This window comes from Glycine soja, chromosome 19 (genome assembly GCF_004193775.1).
Source record: "Glycine soja cultivar W05 chromosome 19, ASM419377v2, whole genome shotgun sequence".
Lineage (NCBI taxonomy): Eukaryota > Viridiplantae > Streptophyta > Magnoliopsida > Fabales > Fabaceae > Glycine > Glycine soja.
Window position 1 is genome coordinate 14,352,504 of NC_041020.1, and position 27,052 is coordinate 14,379,555.

Here is a 27,052-nt window from a genome sequence, read left to right on the forward strand (position 1 = left end):
ATTATATTTTTAACTGAGAAGATGTTATTTTTATAAATATTAAGTCTATTAAAAGTTATTTTTATATGTTCTTACTCCAAGTAATAATAGTAATTTCATATCTATATGAAATGCATAAACTAATATTTGTTTTCAAATGATATTCTAATCATTTTAAAATATTTATTTTCTAATAAATATTTTGATAAAATTTATACTTATATATAATAATAATAATAATAATAATAATAATAATAATAATAATAATAATAATAGTTTATTTCTTAATTTATATCCTTAGTTATTAATAGAAATAAAATATTATAATTATTTTAAATTTAACAATATATTTATAAAATCAGTACTTTTGATTAATATTTTTCATAAAATTTATTTTAAAGTAACTAATTTTCAAATTTTAATAAAATAAAAAATTAATATAATATTCAATGTTATTTTTATAATGGTCATATATTTATATATCTATTAAATATTTGAATTTCAATAAAATAAAATATATTTTCATTTGAAAATTAATTTTATTATGATAAAAAACTAATAATATATCATCATTTAAAAAATAAATATATTAATATTGTTATAATATCTGTAATAATAATTATGATTTGAATCAATTAGCTCAATAAACTACTCTCATTACTTTTAAATCATTACTTTAATTATTTTTTTTTGTAAAATATATTTCAAAAATTAAATCTAAAATAAATTATATTGATATATATATATATATATATATATATACATAATAATTTTTTTTATTAATTTATATCCTTAATTATAACATATTATGAATTATTTTAAATTTAACTAAGTATATATTTGTAAAATTATTACTTTAAATTATTATTTTTCTTAAAATATGTTTCAAAGTAACAAATATACAAAATATGCATTGATAGAAATATAATATTTAATTTTACTACTTATTATCAAAATTAATATATAATTATTAAAATTATATAATCAATAACATATTATTACTTAATGTAAAAATATTAAAATTAATTTTTAATAATAAAAATTGTATACTTAATAGCATTAATGTGAGTAATTTAGTTTTTATTAAATACAGTTATTACAAACAAACAAAAAATATCTAATAACTATTATAAAATTGATATTCAATCAATGACTGACATTTCTTCAAATCTTGAAATCAATGGCCACGGTAATTGTTATACTTGAAATTTTGTGCGGAGCACAACTAACCGTATCCCCCACCATGAACAGAAATATCAGTTACCGTTTTCAATTCAATTTGTCTCATATGTTTGTCATAAACATATAAACCATTTAGAGTGAGTTATATATTTTCTTGCTATTCGTGGAAAAAAAAAAACATTTTATGTCCATTTCATCTACAGAAGATAGCAAACTCAGCAAACATTCATCCACAAAAGAAGCTGTAACCTTTGCATTTAACATTGAGGCAACACACACATATAACACCACATAAGGCAATCGTCAAACGTAAACTTTTTACACTCTTAGAACATGACACTAAATTCTCACCACAATATGTGTTTCAAATACCACAATATGCTTTGATCCTGGAATCAGATTTTATGGCCTCTTCGGTGAGAAAGAAACGAAGGTATCCATAATGATCAAATGGTTTATAACGTAGAGGATGTTCCTCGTCAACTAACTCCTCTTGTGGTTCCATTATCTTAGCAGCATATGAAAGTAGTCCCATGGAGTATCTGTCTATCTTTGAGTTTATTAAAACTCTGTGTTCACAAGCGGGTATCCTGTCATTACTCCAAACCTGTGCCATAAGGTTTTAAATTATGCATTTTTTAAGGAAAGACGGTATAATATATTCAAAATTTCATGAGATATTAAAACATAAAATAGAGCTAGCTATCAGGATTGAAAAACTTGATACTTAAATATGTTTTTCATGTTTGTAAATATATTGAAATTGCTTTTAGTCTTCCTACATTTTTTTTAATATCTTTGTAATATTTAAACTTTCCATTCTTGGTTCTCTTATTAGTCTATATCACAAAAATATTTATGGGGCTCTATGCAACGTTGTCATGTAATTATTTTTGTAATGAAAAATAAGGTTTGAATACTACAAAGATCATTAAAATTATTATGGGAACTAAAAGTAAATTTTTTTATATTTGTAAAAACAAAAAAAAAATATTTAAATTAAATTTAAAATATTGAAACAATTTACCTTAGATTAGTATAAAAATTGAAATCGGATGCATTATTGAAAATTATATGAATCTCATTTTCATTTTAGCATTATCTTTTTCATTTTTGTCACTTGTGCGCAAATGAGCTATATCTGCTATGAAGAAGTCTTCACAAAATACAGCCACTTACTCAACTTTCATACGTGAGTTGCCTACAAGACTATCTATTTCTTCAAAGTAATTATTTTTAGAAGCCTCAGCGATCGGAATTCTACTGACCTTAATTATTTTTTCTCGTACCTTCAACTTTAGCATTTTCGGCACTTGATTTATTATTATTAAATTAAATTATCATTTTTGTATTTAAAAGATATAATTGACTTAAAACATTACTTATTTTACATAATTGTGTGTCTTCGATCTATATTTTTCATGATTTCGGCATTTGAGACTCTTGGAAGAATTTTCTTATTACAAGACATAAAATCAACTTTGTGAAATCACCATAAGATTGAACAAAAGTGACTCACCATCAATGCATCGCCACCCATTACCAAATATAGCGAGGGTGAAGCACCCACCTCAAACCATTTCCCATCCTTCAATTTGACCCCTAAGCCTTCTACCTTCTGATTCAATATAGTTATGAAAGCTGTGTCAGAATGAGGAGCCACTCCCAAATTGCTCTCACCCACTTGGGGTATTCTGTATTTGTAGGCTCGGAGCACATACTCGGTTGATTCGAGTAAAGTGTCAAATTTCTTTGTCTCGATTCCATAGTTCTCAAACACCATTCTCTTCACAATGTGGTCCAATTCCACTAGTTTCTTTGCATAGGAATTGACACTTTCACTGCTCAACAGAAAAAAAAACATGAATCAAAGGTTAAACATATATATGAAGTAATATATATCTTAGTGTAAAAGTATTTATAATGCCAACTTATTGAAAATCCTATTAAATACAACTTTTAATAAAATTATAATTGAAGTAAACAAACTAACCATATATGTTAACTTATAATTGTAAGACAATGTACACAATTTTTATACTGCTAATGTATATACTGTTTTCTTGTGTGTTTGCGTTTGTGTGTGTGATTTTAGTTATTTTTATTTTTAATCAATTTTATATATTTTAGTCTTTTATGAAAAACTTAAAGTATATGATCTATTTTTATAATTCCTAAAGATAAATAAATTTTTTAATGGTTAAAACTCATAAAAAAACATTATATTTTCAAGAATAAAAACGTAGTTGATTTATCAGTGTATATAATAATTAGGATGGAAACCGAATGGGTCACATAGTAATTGTCCCGAAATATAACATTTTTTAGTTGAGAATATAGTGTAGGTACCAATGGTGTAAGGAGATTCACAAACTAACATGTATACTAATTTATTAATTTTTACAATCATTATCTTACAAGTCATATTTATCATGATTTTTAATTTGTTGACAATATAAAAATAAATTAATTTCTTATTGGAAGTAAAACTAAGGCATCTTCAAAGTTTCAAGGTAAAAGATATATTTAAACTAAATGAAATTAATTTACAGGATTTGAGAAAGAATTAGAGCCTTTTGTTGCTCTTTACATAAAATTAGAGAGCTCGCTAAAAAAAAGGTAGTGAACGTAAGCGCCTCCTTTGCTGCAACGTTTTCAACTATATAGCGGAATATTTAAGGCACTATATATGGATATTGTTATAATTACTTTTTTTATATATATGTTAAAAAAATATTTTTCAAAATATGATAGATTTAAGGTGTGAAATTATCTGGTGAATTCAAATTAACAGAGTCTACTAAACGATTTATCTCAATAGATTAAGCAAGATAAGATATTTGAGTTATTCTAAATTTTCGATATTGTGTTAAATTCTTATGGAAGAATTTTTTTTAATACACTCTTAGTTAATATATTAATTACCAGAAATAAAAGATATAAAATAAATTGAATGGTTAAGAAAAAAAAAGTCATAAGTTGAATTCTTTTATTAACAAAACTAACATTTATTTATAAGAAAAAATAATTACCAGAAATGGTCATTTCCTTGGGGCCACATAACGTGTGTGTATTTCTGACAATCCTGAAAGCTGAGTGGGTTCATGATACCAACAGATTCATATAAAGGAATCCCAGGTAGCTGCCCGGAATAGCTGAATATAGGCTTCTCAGTGGTTTTCCTCCGTTTTGTTTTTATTGAGAGGTCAAAAAAATTCATCATTTCAGAATAAACAGAGTCGTATGTCTCCAAACTGACCTTATCATAGAGTGCCAAGAAACCACCATGATCCTCAAGTGCACTACGCACTACTTGAGAAGCTGAAACCCATGCATCGGTACCCGGTTTCAGATTTTCGTTGGTGAAGTCTACAATTGGTAGCTGAGATTGTGTTAGGAATTCCATGATCCTTAATTAAGCTCCCTTGGCCAAAGATTTTGATATTGATGTTAGATATGATGCAAGTTATCACTTGGCTAATTGATTCATATATAGAACTTCCTTGTGTTCTCTTTCTTGTTTTCTTCGTTCTAGAACATAATAACCTAAGATATGATAAATTCATAACTATCATTTTAGTTTTTTTACCTGTCTAACTTTTATACTTAATTAATTCGATTATTTTATTTTATAATTTTGGGATCATTTGATGCTAGAATACGACTAAGATATATATGATTTTTTTAGAGAATGAGATAAAATATGATAACTATTATATTTTGTTGTTAGCTAATATTTAGTATACATGGATAAGATAATTTTATATGGTCAATTCATCACAAATCATATTAAACATCACTTTTAAGTTAATTAAAATATCTGTAAGATAGTTATTTTTGCGAGTTGCTTAAAATATAAGATGCGTTACTTAACAAAACTTTTCATTAGAATATTTAACATAATAGATATTTCTTATACAAGCACTTGTTTATATAAGTAACATTGTTTAATTATTTTTAATTAATAAATTAAAAAGGTATTTTCAGAGCCAATACTAAACGAAGAACCAGAAAAATTATCCACCCATTATAGCAATTTTAGCATTGGAATGATTTTTTTTTGGAGTTATTAAATTTATGTGATATTATAGAAGATGTTTATGGACTTCTACATATTTTAAAATTAAAAATATAGAAAATGTTGATATAATCTATTATAACTTTGATCAGCAATTTAAAAATAAATATTTCAATAATATATGTAATTCAATGAGTTATATGATTTGAAATAATTTACATAAATAGTTAATACAACTAGAAAACGTGGATTCTACATTTATTATCGGAAACATTCTACATCGATTGACGACCATCGTCGTAACATCGTAAAAAAATGTAACTTTTTATACGACAGTGATCGAGGCCGTACCCGAATCAAATAAACATGAAAATGCAGTAACTAGGAAGTGATCCTAGGTCGTTTCCCAACGAGCAGTGACAAGCCAAATGTTCATAATATGCTTGCAGTAACAGTAACGATGGGGGGGGGGGGGGTTTGGTTGTTTGGTAATTAAAGAGCAGAACAAATAAAATGGAATACGAAACTACTAATATTAAAAACGGGTTGTTTCCTCTGATTCAGAAGCCACTCTCTTATCCTGGGTTATGGAGAATTCGTCCCTAACAGTCAACCACTTAATCCAACCCTATTTCAATTTACTAAGCGAAAATCAACTTAGGGTTTTCAATACGTGATTAGGCACCACATACACCAGTTAGCCCTTCGTCCATTAAGCATGAACGCAAGTTAGGCTCAGAGGCAATTAATCGAACACGAAGCGTGCACTGATTAATATTCACGAAATTGGGATAACTGGTGAAGGGAAAACTGCCAGGAAACCACATTACAAGCGAAACCTCAAAGAGAGTTGGACTTCGTCCTCAAAAGGAAACAACACCAGAAAATCTAGCCTTCCATGGATTCAAACAGAAAACGCAATTGAAACATGAAGCAGAAACGTAAATGAACGGAAACGTAAATGAACAGAAACGTAAACGAACAGGAATGTAAAATGGAACAGAAACGTAAATGAGAGTAAAAGAAGAAGCAAGAACGAAATTGTAATTAGAAGCAGAAAACGTAAAATTGCATTACGAACTCAGAAGCAGCAAAACAGAAAAACGAAAAACCCTAAAACAAAGCTCTGAATAATGAATAGCATAACAGAATAGAATCCCCTGCACGAATCCCAAGGCAGCTATTTAAAAAGAGTCACTCAAAGTCACTGGGCCCTATTACAATACTCTGGCCCAAAACGAAATAAACACTGAACAACATAAAATAAAATTGCGAAATTTCCTAATTAGAAATTAACTAAGGTAAGCGCTTCTTTATTTGCCCTCTTCAAGTCCACAACCAAAATCCGGATTAAGCCCAATGTTTCATTAATTCCTGAAATTAGATTAAAAACATCAAATTAGCTAAATGAGCCCAAATAATAAAACTACCTAATTAATTGACAATTAAGACCAATCAATAATTAAAATGGTGCAAAAAGGGTTTAGGAAATAGAAGAAAATGATGGCACATCAAAACCCCCCATACTTAGCCTTTTGCACTCCTGGGCAAAATGAAACAAAGAACAAAATCCAAGGATATGAAAGGGAGACAAACAAAAACATTCACATATTTCTCAATGAACATCAAGGAATGAAAGGAATGAGTAACATCTAACATAAGGAGATCCAAAAAGTCAAGACATTCATGAAAATCATCCAAGCAACCCAATCATGGCAAAATAGTTAATCAGCTCAAGAATGAAAAGTGATAAAGCCTCACAAGATATACACTCTATCTCTCAAGTGTCTAGGCTACTATTTACCCTCAAAGCACCCATGAAAGCAAACACCACATAAACTTGGCAAGATTCTAAAATTGATAATCAACCCATAAACACAAGCACATGAGGATCAAAAGGTCTTTTAAGGTTGTAATGGGGCCAAGGACAAGGTATGGAGAAATATGGAATAAGTGGCTAAATCCCAAAGGAATAGAAGAGCAAAGGGGAATAAGTGCATATTAAAAAAAAAAAAGAAAATATAAAGAAGTAAAGATAAAAATTAAACATGAAGAGTAGAACCAAGAGTTTCATCATTCTTGTGCCATTTAAGATCTTATTCACTCAACTTTATTGCTTTTCTTTTTCTTTTTTTTTTTCGAATTTTTTTTCGATTTTTTTTTTTTTTTTTTTTTTACTCTTTGGCCTTTGAGAAACAATATTTCATTCAGCATGTCCAACATTTAACCAATATACAATGTACATCAAGTATGGCCCAAAATACATCATGAAGCATAGCCAACAAAACAAGTTGTCCAATGAAACAAAAACCCCCCACACTTATTCCCAAAACAATTCCAAAGCTCCAAAATTCCTTAAGGATATGGTAATATCATGGTTTTTCACTTAAGGCTTGTAGTGAGCTTCAAAACAAGGAAAGGGAAACAAGGCTCAAAAGGGCTATCAAAGGAATTAATTCAAGGTAAGTCCATTTGGCTAGAAGCTTATAAGAACAAAATTGCCTTAATCATTTCCAAATATGCATGTGAATTAGGACGCATCAACAAGAATCAAGCCAAGGCTATTGTGCAAGCAATCAATGGGGCAAAACACACCAAATGATTATAATGATGGATGGCTCAAATTCTCACAAAGGTAAAATCATCACTTTCAAATTGAGCTTTCAAAACTATCATGACATGTAGAGAAGAATCAAGGATTTCAAGTCACAAAATGTCAAGAACTTTTATTTTCAAAACAATTACCCATTTCTTGAACATATCCTATAATTCAAAGAAAAACATGCAAAGTCGTACGTGCTCATGAAATTGACCCAAAATATTAAACTGAAAATCCGACGAAACTAACAACATTAACAAATTAACACAACTAACAAATTAACAAAACCAACAAAACTAGCAAAACCAAAGAACACTCCCCCCCCCCCCCCCCCCATACTTAAACAACACATTGTCCTCAATGTAGCACAATTAAAAGATTAAAAACAATTAAATCATCAAAGAGAATCGGACAAGTGTAATAAAAGCAAAGAAGGAGATAGGAAAAGAAAAACTCCCTAAGTCATGGTGGAGGAAGAGTAGGGTGGAGTAAGGAAGTCTCTTCCACCACTACGTCCACTAAAGAAGGGTTCGTGAGGAATGGCTTAAGTCGATGTCCGTTGACCTTGAAGCTCTTATTTGTGGAGTCGCTTTTGATCTCAACTGTACCATAAGGAAAAACATTAGTAACAACAAAAGGACCAATCCACTTAGACCTCAACTTACCACTCATGAGTCCAAGCCTAGAATTATACAATAACACTTTTTGCCCAACCACGAAGTCTTTTTTAACTATCATGCTATCATGGAACTTCTTGGTCTTTTCTTTGTAGAACTTGGCATTCTCGTAGGCTTCTAGGCGGATTTCATCTAACTCACTCAGTTGCAACTTCCTTTCCTCGCCAGCTTGATCCATAGAGAAGTTGCAAGTCTTCACTGCCCAGTATGCTTTGTGCTCAATTTCCACTGGAAGATGACATGCCTTTCCAAAGACAACCCGATAAGGAGACATTCCTATGGGTGCTTTGTAGGCAGTCCGATGTGCCCAGAGAGCATCATCAAGCCTGGTACTCCAATCTTTCCTGCTTGGCTGCACAATCTTCTCTAGAATTCTCTTGATTTCCCTGTTAGAAATTTCTGCCTGTCCATTTAGTCTGGGGGTGGTATGGTGTGGATACTCTGTGTACCACCCCGTACTTTTTAAGCAGGGCATGCATTGTCCTGTTGCAAAAATGGGTTCCTTGATCACTAACAATTGCTTTAGGTACTCCAAACCTGCAAAATAGATTAGACCTGACAAAGTCTGCGACAACTTTAGCATCATTAGTTCTAGTGGGCTTGGCTTCCACCCATTTTGAAACATAATCAACTGCAAGGAGAATATAAACATAACCAAAAGAGACAGGAAAAAGACCCATGAAATCTATACCCCAGACATCAAACACCTCACAGAATAGCATAGGTTGCTGAGGCATTTGTTGTCGCCATGTAAGTGTATTTCCTGCTCTCTGACACTGCTCACAAGTGCTGCAGATCTTCCACGCATCTTTAAAGATGGTGGGCCAATAAAAACCACAATCAAGCACTTTGCGAGCTGTCCTTTGAACACCCAGATGACCTCCCGGTGCGGAAGAATGACAGAACTGCAAGACTGAGTCAGTCTCATGATCTGGAATGCACCGTCTAATGACCTGATCACTGCACAATTTCCACAAGTAGGGGTCATCCCAAATAAAATGCTTAGCATCACTTTTAATCTTATCTTTTTGGGCCTTAGATGCTAAGGGAGGAAAAACAGAGGCAACTAAATAATTGACAATGTTAGCAAACCAGGGAGTAGAAAGAGAGTCAGAAATACTATACAATATATACAAATGATCATCCGGGAAATCATCCCGAATAGGTGAATCTGCATCAGAGACACGTTCGATCCGACTCAAATGATCAGCAACTAGATTTTGTGCTCCGCTCCTATCACGGATCTCCAAGTCAAACTCTTGGAGCCAGAGCATCCATCGGATCAACCTAGGCTTAGAATCAGCCTTCTTCAACAAGTACTTTAGAGCTGCATGGTTAGTATAAACAATAATGCGAGTACCAAGCAAATAAGATCGAAATTTTTCAAGAGCAAAAACTATGGCTAGAAGCTCTTTCTCAGTAGTAGTATAATTTGCTTGGGCAGCATCTAAAGTCCTAGAAGCATAATATATCACCCTGGGCAATTTATCAATTTTCTGAGCAAGGACAGCCCCCAATGCATAATTTGATGCATCACACATAAGCTCAAAAGGGGCTGTCCAATCGGGTGCCTGGATGATGGGGGTGGTAGTCAACGCTCTTTTGAGGCAATCAAAAGCCTCTTTGCATCTGTCATTAAAGTCAAACTCCACCTCCTTTTGCAACAAGTTGGACAGTGGAAGGGCTACTTTGCTAAAATCCCTTATAAAGCGCCTGTAGAATCCTGCATGACCAAGAAAAGATCGCACCTCTCGCACACAAGAGGGGTAAGGCAATTGTGAAATAACAGAAATTTTTGCATGATCTACTTCAATGCCCTTATTGGAAATAATGTGGCCTAAAACTATACCTTGCTCAACCATAAAATGACATTTTTCAAAATTTAGAACAAGGTTAGTTTCAATGCATCTATTCAAAACTTTTTCCAAACTATTCAAACAACCATCAAAAGAGGATCCATATACAGTGAAATCATCCATAAACACCTCTATGCAATTTTCTAAAAAATCACTGAAAATACTAATCATGCACTGCTGGAAGGTACCAGGGGCATTGCACAGGCCGAAAGGCATCCTCCTATAAGCAAAAGTGCCGAAGGGGCAGGTGAATATGGTCTTTTCCTGATCCTCAGGAGCAATAGTAATTTGCATATAACCAGAAAAACCATCAAGGAAACAGTAGTGGGATTTACCTGCCAGGCATTCAAGCATCTGGTCAATGAATGGCAAGGGAAAATGGTCCTTTTTGGTAACCTGGTTCAGCCTCCTATAGTCAATGCAGACTCTCCAACTGTTCTGCACCCGAGTAGGAATCAGCTCCTCCTTCTCATTTCTGATCACTGTGAGGCCAGTCTTTTTCGGGACTACCTGGACGGGACTCACCCATTGGCTGTCGGAGATAGGATAAATGATTCCAGCTTGCAAAAGCTTGGTTATCTCCTTCTTCACTACAACAAGAATCACCGGGTTGAGTCTTCTCTGTGGCTGTCTTACTGGTTTAGCTCCATCCTCTAAATTTATTCGATGCATACATGTGGATGGGCTAATACCAGAAATGTCCGCCAGGGTCCAGCCTATAGCCTTCTTATGCTTCTTGAGAACCGACAACAACTTCTCCTCTTGTTCATCAGCAAGGGAGGCAGATATAATCACTGGAAAACTCTTGCTATCATCCAAGTAAGCGTATTTTAAATTTGATGGCAGAGGCTTCAATTCTGGTGTGCTCGGCTGGACAGCGGTAGAAGGATATGGTTTCTCAGCCTTTACCTCATAAAGAAAGTCAGAGGTATGTGTACTTCCTGAAACATGGTTAGTCCTATCTGACTCTATAAAATCAATCTCAAGAGGTAAAACACCACCACCAGGCATGCAATCAATATGACTTTCAGATTCACTCTCAGCATCAAATTCAGACATATGATCAAGTACAATTTCAGACTCAATGCATGAAGAATGAGAGGCATGCAGATTAGAATAAAGATCTGTCATGTATTCATCAACAACATGGTCAATTATTTCAGCACGAAATACAGAAAGATCTTCAGATGGGTATTTCATAGCATCCAGAATATTAAAATGAACAGTTATGTCACCAAATTCCATAGACAGTGTGCCTGCATAAACATCTATCTTAGTTCTAGCAGTTTTCATAAAGGGTCTGCCTAGAATGATGGGAACTGATCCTTGAGAAAATCCATCTTCCATATTCAAAATATAAAAATCAACAGGGAAAATCAGTTCACCAACTCTAACTAAGACATCTTCTATGAAACCAACAGGGTAGGCAACACTTCTATTAGCTAAATGAATTACCACATCAGTTGACTGCAAGAGGCCTAGAGATAGAGAATTAAAAATAGACAGAGGCATAACACTAACAGAAGCTCCTAAATCTAGCATGGCATTGTCAAACTTACTATTCCCTATGATACAAGGTATGCTGAATGTACCTGGATCTTTGCATTTTTCAGGAATTTGAGGAACAGATTTACCAATCAATGCGGAGACATTTCTGCCCATGCTAATTCGTTCACTTCCTTTAAGCTTCCGCTTATTAGTGCACAGCTCCTTCAAGAATTTGGCATATCTTGGAATTTGCTTTATTGCATCCAACAGAGGTATGTTTACCTCTACTTTTCTAAACGTTTCCAAGATCTCTTTCTCTGCCTCTTCCATTTTTTTGTTGGAAACTGCTCTTGGAGGGAATGGAAGAGGGGGAATGTGCTGCTTCTGCAAATCAGAATTACCTGTGGAAGAAGATTCACCTACACAGAAATTGTTAGGTAAATTTTTGTCATCACCTTTTTCTGGAATAGAGTGAAGTTTGGCAGGCTCATTTGCAGATGAGGACGGTGCTACGGGTTGAGGTCCTTGACATTGCTTTCCCGACCTCAATGAAATGGCACTGACATTTTTGGGATTTTGGACAGCTTGAGAAGGCAGCTTGTCAGAATTCTGGGACTGTTGTTGATTCAATTGGGTAGCCAATTGTCCCATCTGATTGGTTAAGCTCTGAATGGAGGCTCTGGTCTCTTGCTGAAACTGCATGTTCTGCATAGTCATTTGCCTCACAAGTTCTTCGAGGGAAGGTTGTGGAGGGGCCTCAACTGTTGGCTGTTTCTGGGGTTGTTGCTGTTGTTGTATTGGTGGAGGAATGTATGGTCTGCTTGGGCCAGCAGCATTTTGGAAGGAAGGAGCAGGCTGCTGTTGTTGCTGAGGGCTAGACCATCTGAGGTTAGGGTGATTCCTCCATCCAAGGTTGTATCTGTTGCTGGAAAGGTCATAATTGTTCTGCTGTGGTTGATTTTGCTGCTGAGGTTGAGGAGGTCTATTGTAAATATTTGCAGCATAAGCTTCAGGCTGCTCAATTGCTCCAGGTTGCTGCATGGAAGGGCAAAGGTCTGTATGGTGGTCAGCAGAGGAGCACAAACCACAAACCCTTGCGACAGGTACAGATTTCTGATTCAAGGCCAGCTGGGTTACCAAGTTGACCAACGCATCCAGTTTGCCTTCAAGCTTCTTAGTTTCAGATGATGCAGATGGGTTTGTAGCTACCTCATGCACTCCTCTAATGACTATGGCATCATTTCTGGCACTAAACTGCTGGGAATTGGAGGCCATCTTCTCAATTAAATTTCTAGCTTCAGCAGGAGTCATGTCTCCAAGGGCTCCACCACTGGCAGCATCTATCATACTTCTCTCCATATTACTGAGTCCTTCATAAAAATATTGGAGAAGAAGCTGTTCTGAAATCTGATGGTGGGGGCAACTGGCACATAGTTTCTTAAATCTCTCCCAGTACTCATACAGGCTCTCTCCACTGAGTTGTCTAATACCTGAGATATCCTTCCTGATGGCTGTGGTCCTGGAAGCAGGGAAAATTTTTTCTAAGAATACTCTCTTAAGGTCATCCCAGCTCGTGATGGACCTTGGAGCAAGGTAATACAGCCAGTCCTTTGCCACTCCCTCTAATGAATGAGGAAAAGCCTTCAGAAATATGTGATCCTCTTGGACATCTGGGGGTTTCATGGTGGAGCAGACAATGTGGAATTCTTTCAAATGTTTGTGCGGATCTTCACCTGCAAGGCCATGAAACTTTGGAAGCAAATGAATCAGTCCAGTTTTAAGAACATATGGGACATCCTCATCAAGGTATTGGATGCACAAGCTTTCATAGGTGAAATCAGGTGCAGCCATTTCCCTTAGAGTCCTCTCACGAGGTGGAGGTTGTGCCATGTTCTCAGAATGTGCAAAATCAGAATGCTCAAAATTATAATGCTCAAGATCAGGATGTTCAAAATCACCAATAACAGAATGCACAGATTCACCAGTTATGGAATGCTCAGAATGATCAAAAGGTGTAAAATGATGCCTAACTAATCTATGAAATGTCCTATCTATCTCAGGATCAAAGGGTTGTAAGTCAGATGGATTGCCTCTAGTCATACACTACATTCAGCATGCACACAACTAGTTGCCTTGTCATGTAAATAAAGGTGTAGGTTTGAACTACAGCTACCCTCAAATGATATCCAAATGACTTGAAATTTTGTGAGCAACCTTATAAAATGATGAGAAGATAGCACAAAAAATTTCAGACAAAAATTCAAAGTCTAACTATGAAAGCTAAAAATGGTAAGTTAAGAAAAATAAGTGAATAAAACTTTAAAAATAAAAAACTTTTGACAGAATCGCTTTTTTTGGACGATGGAGACCTCAGCCAGCCTATGGCAGGCTGCCACGGCATAGGAAATTTTTTTCTACCCCAAATGCATATATAATAATTGCGATTCTGATAACCGGAGCAAAAGTTATGGCCGTTTGAAGTTTTGACAAACACAAAATTTGCTACTTTTTTGGAACTTTCAAATCTGACCAAACTAAAGGCTCTAGCTATTTTTCCCACAAAATATGGATTAAAAGAAGTTACCACAAAAAAATTCAGCCAAAAATAACAACCCTAGCTACTAAAACAAAAAATCTCAAATAATTCAGCATGGGTGATCGCTAAAATCCGTCTCTAGCTGATTTCTACTACTACTCTGTTTTTGCCGCAAGCTGATTTCTACTACTACTCTGTTTTTGCCGCAAGCTGATTTCTACTACTACTCTGTTTTCAAGCACAATCTTCACAGCAAAACACACAAGACTGAAACAGGGGAAACGCTTAATGGAAAAACTAAAACAGAACACACATTAAACAAAATACCAGGACACTAAACAACACTAACACACATACTAACACAATACTAACAATTAAACATAAAACACGAAAGGATTAAACACACAGCACTAGCTAGCTATTATGAACCTTTGGACACTGCTCCCCGGCAACGGCGCCAAATTTGATCGAGGCCGTACCCGAATCAAATAAACATGAAAATACAGTAACTAGGAAGTGATCCTAGGTCATTTCCCAACGAGCAGTGACAAGCCAAATGTTCATAATATGCTTGCAGTAACAGTAACGATGGGGAAGGGGGGGTTTGGTTGTTTGGTAATTAAAGAGCAGAACAAATAAAATGGAATACGAAACTACTAATATTAAAAACGGGTTGTTTCCTCTGATTCAGAAGTCACTCTCTTATCCTGGGTTATGGAGAATTCGTCCCTAACAGTCAACCACTTAATCCAACCCTATTTCAATTTACTAAGCGAAAATCAACTTAGGGTTTTCAATACGTGATTAGGCACCACATACACCAGTTAGCCCTTCGTCCATTAAGCATGAACGCAAGTTAGGCTCAGAGGCAATTAATCGAACACGAAGCGTGCACTGATTAATATTCACGAAATTGGGATAACTGGTGAAGGGAAAACTGCCAGGAAACCACATTACAAGCGAAACCTCAAAGAGAGTTGGGCTTCGTCCTCAAAAGGAAACAACACCAGAAAATCTAGCCTTCCATGGATTCAAACAGAAAACGCAATTGAAACATGAAGCAGAAACGTAAATGAACGGAAACGTAAATGAACAGAAACGTAAACGAACAGGAATGTAAAATGGAACAGAAACGTAAATGAGAGTAAAAGAAGAAGCAAGAACGAAATTGTAATTAGAAGCAGAAAACGTAAAATTGCATTACAAACTCAGAAGCAGCAAAACAGAAAAATGAAAAACCCTAAAACAAAGCTCTGAATAATGAATAGCATAACAGAATAGAATCCCCTGCACGAATCCCAAGGCAGCTATTTAAAAAGAGTCACTCAAAGTCACTGGGCCCTATTACAATACTCTGGCCCAAAACGAAATAAACACTGAACAACATAAAATAAAATTACGAAATTTCCTAATTAGAAATTAACTAAGGTAAGCGCTTCTTTATTTGCCCTCTTCAAGTCCACAACCAAAATCCGGATTAAGCCCAATGTTTCATTAATTCCTGAAATTAGATTAAAAACATCAAATTAGCTAAATGAGCCCAAATAATAAAACTGCCTAATTAATTGACAATTAAGACCAATCAATAATTAAAATGGTGCAAAAAGGGTTTAGGAAATAGAAGAAAATGATGGCACATCAACAGTCATGAACGACCGTCTTAAAATGTTAAACATTCTACATCAGTTGTCTCATAACCGATGTAAAATGTATTACAGTCTAAGACAATCTTTGATACGTGATGGTCTTAGAATGTTGAGCATTCTACATCGGTAGTCTCAAAACTGATGTATAATGTACTGCATTCTAAAACGATCTTTGACATGTGACCATCTTACAATGGGTAGCACTCTACATCGATCATCTCATAACCGTTATAGAATGCCTTTTTTATTTTTTTACTTGGATCCTAGTGATCCATCCATTTCAATTGAATGAATAGTGTCTTAATGATTTCCATATAAAAAATTAATTATTTGGTAAAATATATGATCCAGTCCAAAATTTGTCACTAGTACATCTATCTAATGAGAAGGATGTCTAAATATAAATTGTGCACACAATGCTAAAAAAAACACTTGATAACTCCTCATTTTCACCTACATTTCTCACTCTCTCCCCTTTGCAAGAATATATATATATATATATATAATTATATCACTGTGTGTTTTTTCAATAAAAAAATGCTATAAAATTATGACAAATTCTTATCTGATCTCATAGTAAAAAAATTATAATATTTTCAATATCTTAATTTTAAATGGAAAACATAATTTTTAAATTAGTGAATATGCACTGGGCAAGTATTATAATCTTAATCCTCATTTCTCATTTTGTGTTAAAAAAAAAATCCTCATTTCCTATTTATGAAACAATTATCAGTTTCTACGTATATAAAAAACAAAATATCAGTTTTTGTCCCTTTCTGAGTAATTTCCATTGATCTTCTTCATCAGGGATGAAGCTATGAGAGGACTGGGGACAATTATACAAATTAGAGTTTATCCAATAAATATATAAAATATTAAATTTTACATAAAATATTCATTGTTGTGTGTTTTTTAATATGATTCAAAAATACATAATAAAAATGCATTTACGTAGAAGGTAAACTACATATATTCTTTCTAAAAGAATCAAAATTACAAATGTTAATTATTAGTTTTACATGACACCAAAAATCTTTATCAATTCATAATAAAAATTAGCATTAACATTATTTTTACAAAATTTGTTATGTCCTAAAATTTACTAATTAATTAAAATGAATTATAGTACTTAACATATTATCTTTCACGACAATAATAATAAATAGCTATTTAAGGAGAAAGGTAGCTCTCCAAAGGGTTACAAAACGACCATGATTAGACCTATGCACTCAAGATTAAAAGTACAGTGGAACCTCATAAATTGTAAGACAAAATAAATAAATGAAACAAAGAGAGTATTATGAGGACAACAATGATAAGAAAAGAGAATATTTATTTATGTGTCTCAATATTTAAGTTATCAATCATTTATATAGTATTTGTAAGTTTATCTTACAAAGATTAATAAATAGCCTTTAATCATCATACCTTTTAAAATCGATATAAAGAAATAAGTAATGAGAAATTTGATTGCAAATACAATTATACATACCTTTTTAAATAAATGATTTAAAATAAAAATACTATTAAAAATAAATAACACTCAAATATTTTATCTAAAAAGAGTAAAATATTACTATCTCTGGGATAAAAACTATACAAGAATAAAATATTTTATCAAAAAAAATTAACAACACTAAATATCTTTATTTCTACATAAAAATATCAAATAAAATAATTGTCAAATATACATAAGAAAAATTATAACAAGAGAAAAATTCAAGGTGGCCCTCCACTACAACACATAAATCCGGCCCTGATCTTCATAGTCCAGGAGTTCGTCAGTTTTAAAAGAATTTTTATTATGTATAATGTATAGGATAGATGTTTATTTTATATAATTAACTTTTATACTCAATAAATATTTTTGAACCCGAGTGAAATTGGATTCAAATAAGTCATTATAAAAAAATATGATAAATACTTCACACCAACAATATAATTATCCAAAAATATCATATATACTTCATATCAATAATATAATTATTCAAAAAATACTTTTGAATATAAAAATATATTACACTTAAAATTCATAATAAATAAATAAGTATCTTTAAATATATAAATCATATTTTAGATTTATGATAAACAAGTTATATTAAGATAAAAAAAATTATTTTCAACTATCGATAATCAATCTAAAAGAACTATTTATGATTTTTCAAAAAAATATTGAAATTTATTTTAAAATAAAGAAGAAAATATATAGATTGAAAGATAAACCTTACTTTTAAAATTTTCATTTTGAATTTACTTTAAAATATTTTTAAATTAAAAGAAGTAGATTCAATCATAACCTAAGTATAAATAACTACTACGTTCCATATTTAATTATTCATAAATATAGATAATGTAAAATTTAAATATGTCAATAACTAAATATCACACAAAGTCACAAAGGGTGGCGTGGCTACGGTGGAGAAGTTTTGAATATTTACCGGTTATCTTTTATGTTTAAATTAATTTTTAAGAAATTTAAATTAATCTTGTTAATTAGCAGGGATACTTTCGTTTTCTTTTTTTATAACTTAATTTTCCTCTGAACCCTTCAGCCTTTTCCCGAGTTCAATTCTTTTCCAGGTGACGTTTCTCTCTCCGTTGCCTTTTTTTTTTTTTTTTCTGATTTCCCTACCTCTTCTTCTTCACTGGCGGCAGGAACATTTATTATTGGTGATTGTGTGATGAAGTTGCCATCCAAATAATTTTATTGTTGCATCTCGAGGATCATATATTTGTCTTTTTAATATCGTTAATCAGCAACTCCGTCAAATAGTTTCAATAAGAACATACAAAGCTCCCTTCATCCTCTCCATATCATGGCCAACAATCTTGTCATTGTTTTATAGCAGATAGCATGAGGAATCGGTGCAAAATATAATTATTTTCACCCCATAAAATAGTCCTCTTCTTCATCACACAATCACCAATAATAAATATTCCTGGACCTCTGAATAATTATACTACAAATAAAGATAGTCATCCATTAATTAATTTATATATTTTGGACATTATATATAATAATTAGCAATAAAAATGTATTTCAATCTTCAATAAATCTGTGACGTCATGGCTTATTTTATGAGATAACGAAATACATTTGTTTGCTTTAGTTTTTTTTTAGAGGAAATATTAGTTTTTGTTTATCTTCAGAGAATTTTTCTTTCATGACAAAACCATGCATATCACATCGGGTACATATATAATAAGACAATAAATCAAACTAAATTAGATATAAGATAATTATTATTTTTTTAAAAGCAAAACATCAATCAATCAATATCAATATCAATATCATCAATATCTATATATTAAAATTGGAGTGTGTGAAATATATTAAAATACTCATGGCTGAAAGTTTGACGATTGTCCATTTTTGTGATTTTTTGGTCTTTTTATCCCTTCAGCTTTAGCCTTAGTTTTCTGCCACCTGGCTTAGTGGGTTGCCTTAGTTTTCTTCCACGTGCATTTGTGCCCAATTGCATTTCTCTCTCTATTTCTCCCGTAGAGTTGGCTCTTTCTTCCTTCCTTTCTTTCTCTTCCTTCCTTTCTTTCTTTCTTCTTCTATTTTCTTCTTTTCTCTTTCGATTCGAATAAAACCAGCCCAATTGCATTTCTCTCTCTATTTCTCCCGTAGAGTTGGTTGTCTTTTCCTTCCTTTCTTTCTTCTTCTATTTTCTTCTTTTCTCTTCCGATTCGAACACAACCAGCCGCAAGAAAGTCATTTTCTTTGTGCTGTGCATGTTGCATTTTCTGTTTTGAATATGATTCTCTTCTCATCTTCATTCTATTCTTTGGTCTGATTTTTTGTGGTTTGATTTTTGGGACAGACTACAGTAACAACGACAGTGCTGAAGGTCAGGATGGTGTTGAATAATAAAGGTGTCATTTTGAACTATTTTCCCCCTTTTCTGGGGCTGTTATTTGTCTCTATTTGCAAGGTTTTAATTTTGTTTGTTGTTATACATGTTTTCTTTTTAATAATATTTATTTTTTGTTACTGGTTTTTCAACCGTGTTTTTGGTTCCTTTTTATTTTCCCGGGCTATCGACGAAGAAGCATTCAGCAGGCAAGTTGTTTCTATTTGGAAGGTTTTAATTTTGTTTGTTGTTATGCATTTTTTTTTCTTAATAATAGTTATTTTTTCTTACTGATTTTATAACTATGTTTTTGGTTTCTTTTTATTTTCCCGGGCTATCGACGAAAAAGCATCATGCAGGCAAGTTTTTTTCCCTTTTGTTGTTATGCATGTTTGTTTTGGTACTATTTGTCTCTATTTGCAATGTTTTAATTTTGTTTGTTGTTATGCATGTTTCCTTCTTAATAATAGTTATTTTTTCTTACTGATTTTTACAACTCTGTTTTTTGTTCCTTTTTATTTTCCCAGGCTATCGCGAAGAAGCATCCACCAGGCAACTTTTTTCCCTTTTGCTCTTATGCATGTTTGTTTCATTACTATTTGTTTCTATTTGCAAGGTTTTAATTTTTTTTTGTTATGCATGTTTTAATCTTAATAATAGTTATTTTTTCTTACTGATTTTTCAACTTTGTTTTTGCTCCCTTTTCCCAAATTTCTTAGATTTGGTTCTATCTAATTACCTTAGACCCATTGATTGCAGAAAGATATTCATAGGGGGTTTAGCGAGAAAAATGACTATTGGTGAGTGTTTTCTATTTGTATTGCGTTGGTTTGTTTTCTTTCCGGGTTTACCAATGAGCATTCGTGTAATCAACTATTTTTTAAAAATAATTTTGTGTAGCGCAATTCATCAAGCACCTAGAAATCGTGGAGAAGACAGTTCAGGTTACCGTGGATTATTGTTTCAAAATGTTAAATTTTTCCAAAAAAAATTTCTCGGAGGCTTTTATTTTCAATTGTTAAAAATTAAGCCCATTGTAGTGTGTCCACATGTTGATAGGTTTGGCATTTGGAGAGGAGGGAACCACAGGTATATTGGTTTAAGGTGGAGTTTCTTCTGCAATGGCAACACATGAAGGGAATTTCATGGCTTTGGAAACTTCCATTAGCTGGAAATCGAAAATGCAAGAGTATTTTAAGATTTACCGCATCAAACTTTAAGTATCAATGACATTGGTTACCACTCTCTTCTAATATATTGTCTTTAAAATACAGGACAAAGAAAATGTTTCCAGGCCTTGAAGGTTTTCCCAATCATACTGAAAATGCTACTGATGTATAAGATGGGATGGATAGGCTATCAAAATTACTTGACGGCATAAGTTCTGTGCACAATGAAGCGGTTTTTATAGGATATTTATTAATAACCATAATAATTGATGATCCAGTTTCATTGGAAACAAGATTGAATGTTGTTGTGAATCATTATTCGTTGTTTCAAGTTCCTATATCTATAAACTATAGACTGCTTGATGATCAAAGAGAGGGAGTGAGGTTTTGACATGGTTTTCTCAACAACGATCATGGAGGCGTACTTGGAGATGACATGTGAGTTGCAAATTGTATCCGCCTTCTCTTTTTGGTCCTTCTTGGCTTGCGACATCTTTCAATCTTCTGCAATTTATATTTATTTTGGGTACTCCCCTAAAGCGTGCAGCAAGGGGCATGCATTTTAAGTTACATTCCTTTCCTTTAAATGCCATATCAAGCTACTCATAAATCGTTTTGCCATGTGCATTTTTGTTTTTTTGCCTTTGTTGATGCACTATTTGATTTTGTCTCTTTTCATCATTTAATAATTAGGCTCTTTTTGTTCTCTTAGCCAAAAGTTGAGAAACAAAGTGAACAATTAGTTAACAAAGGAAAATAGGAATGCAGCAAGGATGCCTCATACATATGCATATCAGATTTTCTACAACTTCAAAGGACATGGCTTTTTTTGGGGTAAACAAGTTTATGCATTCCATTGGTTCTCTTCTAAGGTTTAAAAGCCACAATTCATTCGTTCTCTTATCACAATTTTCCTATTCATTGTAGAAAGAATAACCTAACATTGAGTCATGCCTAATTTAAGAGGAAAAAGTATATAATCTTATATTTAAGATTTTATATTAGAAAACCTTTTTTCTTTTGGTACTTGAGATTCAACATTTTTACCCTTAAATCTCAATTTTTTTTAAAGCAAGAGTAGTGCTGTTTTCATGTATGTGTTCTTACATGCATGTTAGTTTTTCATTTTGTTTGTGTTGGACGTTGTTTGGCTTCTCTTCCGGTGCTGTTTTCATGCATCCTTTCTTACATGCATGTTAGCTTATCGTTTTTCTCTGTTCATGGTACTTTTGCTGTTCTGTTTTTTAATGGTAGTTTTGCTGTTGTATTTTCTTTTATCTTTGTCCAGTGGGGCAAAAAAAAATGAAGTTTAGAACAAACACATGTCTTCTTTGTACTCTTTCTTAATTTTTGTTATTGATTAATTATTATTATTATTATTATTATTATTATTATTATTATTATTATTATTATTATTATTATTATTATTATTTGTCTTTCTTCTTTGCAATTCCGCTTCTTTGCTATGGCTTTCTTCTGCATCATTTTTGTGTAACCCAACAATATTATTTTTATTGAATTAATGAGGAGGTGTGGGGGTTCGATGTAATTTGGTTACGTGAAAAGTGTTGTTTACATGTTTTGGGCAAAATCACCAAATTGGGTCCCTTTTACAAATTAATTATCAAAATGGGTCTGTTTCATTTTTATTTACCAAGGGGTCTGTTATTTTACTACAAAGCGCTTATCTGAGGGGCGCGTTCCACCAGAACGTGACACGTGGCGTGACTTGACAGGACGATGGGACAGGGGTGGAAGTGGTGGCCTGCCAAGCGCTACCAGTAGTGGTGGGGCCCCAGGCGCGACTACTAGTGGTAGCCTGTCAGGCGCGTCCACTAGTGGTGGGCCCAGGCACGTCCCTCTTTCCTATAAAACCACTTCCCCTCCGTTGAAGCGTTTTATATCGGTTAGAATTACTCTAAATAAATTAAATTACTGTCACAACAATTTCCTACTTCGCACACTTATGACGCAAAACAATCGGCATTTATTTTTAATGTCTATGTATAAATTTTGGCTATTAAAAAAATATACCAACAACATCAATAATTATGAGTTTAACTAATAATAATAATAATAATGTGCTAGACATAAAAACTACTACAATAAATAATTATTGTCATCAACAAACAAATATAACATAATTATAACCAAAAATTAAATTATTAAGTTACCAACAATTACTAATTATCACACAAAAAATATAAACAAAATTACTATTTCATTTTATAGTTCGTGTCAATTTGTTTATGCACCTACAAAATATAATCATTATTATCAACAACAAAATAAATATTAATTAATGCTATAATGTATCGAAGATAAAAATTGTTTACTAGTTTTGAGCAAAATTTCTAACCGGTATAAAGCGCTTCAACACATTTCAACTCAGTTCACTTCAACATTTTTGTGTGAAAATAAAACGGAGGGGAAGGGGTTTTATAGGGAAGAGGGACGTGCCTGGGACCCACCACTAGTGGACGTGCCTGACAGGCTACCACTAGTGGTCGCGCCTGGGGCCCCACCACTACTGGTAGCGCCTGGCAGGCCACCACGAGTGGTCGTGCCTGGCAGGCCACCACGAGTGGTCGTGCCTGGCAGGCCACCACTAGTGGTCGTGCCTGGCAGGCCACCACTTCCACCCCTGTCCCATCGTCCTGGTGGAACGCGCCCTCACGTAAGCGCTTTGTAGTAAAATAACAGACCCCCTTAGTAAATAAAAATGAAACAGACCCATTTTGGTAATTAATTTGTAAAAGGGACCCAATTTGATGATTTTACCCATGTTTTGTGGCTGAGAACAGTTTAATTGTAGAGAGAGAGCAACCATACCTCGAGAAGGTTTAGAAGGGTGCAAGCGAAACACAGAGCAATGAACAATATCAATGATTATGCAGAATCCCTCTTTCAGGTTCATGATGCCTTTTCTCTATTATTATTATTATTATTATTATTATTATTATTATTATTATTATTATTATTATTATTTGTCTCTCTTCTCTGTGATTCTGCTTCTTTACTGTGGCTTTCTTCTGCATCATTTTTGTCTCGAACGTTTGTGGTGGAACACATTTTTTAGTAACAGGAGTACTGATATTGGTTGTGATATGTGTAATGTTCTTGAAAAAATGATCATTTTTGTCTTTAGGGCTCGAGTTTTATGGATATGTTTTGTGAATATGAATAACTTTTTACTATTTTGTGTGTTGCTGTTAACTTTGAGAATGTATATTAATTTTGAATGATTAGTATATTTACATGGTACAAGGATAAACTGCTTGCTTCAATTTATTTATTATTTAGGGCCTTTTTCTTTTTTGAGAATGCTTCTATGTTTTGTCCACTTATACATTGCTTATTTTTTAATGAGTTTCCCTCTATGTTTCTATGATTCCATTGTGATGAGTGGGGAATTGTTGCAGATGTGCTCAGAAAATGGTGCGGGGCCAGAAAGAGATGAGCTTGATTTTGAGTTTTTGGGAAACAAAATAGGAGAGCCTTATTTGATTCAGACTAATGTATACAAGAATGAAACTCGTGGCCATAAGATGAGGCACATGCTTTGGTTTGACCCCACAGAGGACTACCACACCTATTCCATTCAGCAAGAATTAGAATGAGATCATGTTAAAGAGGCATTTGCTTAGTTGATTCTAACTAATTAACTACTATATAATTTTAATTTTTGGAGTTATTTGCTGCTAGCTAGGGGACTTATTAGAGAATAATTGAACATGAACATGTCATTTGAACCTTATGATCAAAATTGAAATATCTTGATTATTTTCTCAATAGAAGCATGATCTGAAATGTAATTGTTATTTTAACTTTATGGTCGAAACACATTTTGCTAGCATCTCATACTACACCTTTGAATAGTTATTCAATAGCCCAAAAGGAATTACAAATCTGTTATAGTAATGAAATTAACACTAAAATTTGATTATACTACAAATTAAATGTAATCCTATAGCGCTGATAAAAAAACTATATAATCTTATAGCAGAATTATTTACTTTGCGGGGTTACTTGTCTTTATTTTTATCTTTAAACATGAGTAACCAAGTTGATTGGAAATGGATAGAAATGCAATTATTTTCAAACAGGAGAGATGTAATCTGGATTCTATTATAGTTGCTATTAAATCCAGAGCTTGGAATTGGATATCAACTTTCGGGAAAGGACTAGAAATTTCTTTGTATTTGTGGCGCTTGGATCCTACACATTACATCAAGTTTCTGTCATAAGGTTATTAATAATAATAGTCATAAAACATTAATATTTTCAACTTTAACATTATTCCACGCACATGATCCTTTGGTTACAAGGAAAATATTCAATGTATACTTTAAAAAACCAATAGATGTATATAAAAATAAATAAATAAAAACATGAAATAAGAGTAAAATAGTGATGAATTTACCATAATGAGTGCTGGTGCCAGTGCCACTGACTGAGGTATCAACCTTGGATCTTGAAGAAATGTAGCTCCCAATGAACCTCAACCTAACCCAACACCCAGCCTCAGGCGCACCCCCTTCATCCCCCTTCTTCTTCTTTTCCCTCCCTTTTGATTTACACACATCCCAAGATTCCACCACCTTGCCATTCTCTGAAAATTATTATTATTATTATTATTATTATTATTATTATCATTATTATTATTATTATTATTATTATTATTATTATTATTATTATGTGTTGTTGATTTAACTTTAGCAAGTGTGTTTATTTTTTATCTCATTAACTTTTCAACTTATTATATATCTTTTTTGATGTTTTATTTTTTAAATCAGACATATACAATAGTGAGTAATTTTAAATTTGTGGCACTTTAAAAATTATTTATTTTTCATATGGGATATATTTTCATTCCAGCATTTTAATAGATTTGTATTTAGAATTGTTTATTTATATGTGTATAGTTTCTTTTTTAAATAACACTAATATTCAAGCACTATGAATTTATATATGAAATCCTCTTTTGACATGTATCTTCCCATTGTCTGCAGGATTATTTTTTGTGCTCACAATTATGTATTTTCTTATCATGTTCATTAGGATATTTATTGGTTACAAGTTATGCATTTTTTGATCATGTTTATTGAAACATTTATTAGTTCCAGCATTTTAATTATATTTTCTTCATTTTCTCTTAACAATCTCATTTTTACCAATATTATAAATATATATCTATCTAATTTTCAATTATATTATTTTGATTACAATTTTACTAATCAAGTGACCCGTGCGTACACACGGGTTGCATAGTAGTTAGTAAATAATGGCATGGAAAGAAGCATAAGATGTGCCACGTACTGTCTAACCCAAACAAGTACATCATATGAAATGTAAGTCCTCCTCAAAATAAAAGCCCCAAAAATTTGCCAATACAAATAAAATATTCCTTAGCTATATTTTTAACAGCAATCTTGCTATCGTGCTTCCACCACGTTCTCCATTCCAGTTTTGATCCGCTGCAGTGAATTAAACCTACCGTCAAAAATTCATTGCGAATAATGTATATATAGTAGTACCCACCACAAAAAAAAAAAAAGCTCTCATTCTCAAATCCTCATATTGCCTCCAATAAGGCACGTCGATTATTGAACCAACATGAAAGTGGATATGTAATACGACTGTTAAACGAAACCCAACTCCACAACAAGCTGAAAAATTGATTATATTCCAGCGTTTAAGATCTTAATTCATTTTTATTATACGCACGGATCACTCGATTAACCAAACTTCAAAACTTTAAAGGTTGATGTTCATGTGAATTTAAAAAATAAAATATCAAAAAGGATATATAATAAGTTGAAGAGTTAATAAGATAAAAAATAAATATACTTGCTAAAGTTATCAACAACGCATAATAATAATAATAATAATAATAATAATAATAATAATAATAATAATAGTAATAGTAATAATAATAATAATAATAATAATAATAACAAAATAAATAAATAAATAAATTAAATACAAAAAGAGAAAGTAGAGAAACTTTTCAATTTTCATTGCATTACCAACGTAATTTGT

The 27,052-nt window shown here is 32.5% G+C and overlaps 3 protein-coding genes and 1 non-coding gene across 6 annotated transcripts; 3 read left to right on the top strand and 1 right to left on the bottom strand.

The window, feature by feature from the left end:
* Nucleotides 1–1,386: 1,386 nt before the first annotated feature.
* Nucleotides 1,387–4,717, bottom strand: LOC114399737 (2-oxoglutarate-dependent dioxygenase AOP3-like). The gene is made up of 3 exons (XM_028361954.1): nt 4,194–4,717; nt 2,681–3,002; nt 1,387–1,768 (listed from the first exon to the last, which is right to left on the bottom strand). Exons 1-3 carry the CDS (start codon nt 4,565–4,567, stop codon nt 1,526–1,528), a joined length of 939 nt encoding a protein of 312 aa, XP_028217755.1. The 5' UTR covers nt 4,568–4,717; the 3' UTR covers nt 1,387–1,525.
* An 8,487-nt stretch (nt 4,718–13,204) lies between these two features.
* Nucleotides 13,205–13,311, top strand: LOC114401026. The gene has a single exon (XR_003664143.1). It is a non-coding gene; the product is annotated as a small nucleolar RNA R71 (small nucleolar RNA).
* Nucleotides 13,312–19,403: 6,092 nt separating this feature from the next.
* On the top strand, nt 19,404–21,445 carry LOC114399877. Of its 3 annotated transcripts, XM_028362094.1 has the most exons (7): nt 19,404–19,623; nt 19,812–20,200; nt 20,369–20,393; nt 20,601–20,641; nt 20,742–20,785; nt 20,901–21,030; nt 21,116–21,445. In XM_028362094.1, the coding sequence occupies exons 2-7, from the start codon at nt 20,146–20,148 to the stop codon at nt 21,220–21,222; spliced, it is 402 nt and encodes a 133-aa protein (XP_028217895.1). In that variant the 5' UTR covers nt 19,404–19,623; nt 19,812–20,145; the 3' UTR covers nt 21,223–21,445. The 3 variants fall into 3 exon arrangements, with proteins under 3 accessions (XP_028217895.1, XP_028217894.1, XP_028217896.1); XM_028362093.1 differs by having other exon boundaries at nt 19,404–20,200; XM_028362095.1 differs by having other exon boundaries at nt 19,411–20,200; nt 20,901–21,024.
* Nucleotides 21,446–23,643: 2,198 nt separating this feature from the next.
* On the top strand, nt 23,644–24,802 carry LOC114398995 (probable xyloglucan endotransglucosylase/hydrolase protein 8). The gene is made up of 2 exons (XM_028361090.1): nt 23,644–23,921; nt 24,433–24,802. Exons 1-2 carry the CDS (start codon nt 23,883–23,885, stop codon nt 24,628–24,630), a joined length of 237 nt encoding a protein of 78 aa, XP_028216891.1. The 5' UTR covers nt 23,644–23,882; the 3' UTR covers nt 24,631–24,802.
* Nucleotides 24,803–27,052: the final 2,250 nt, after the last annotated feature.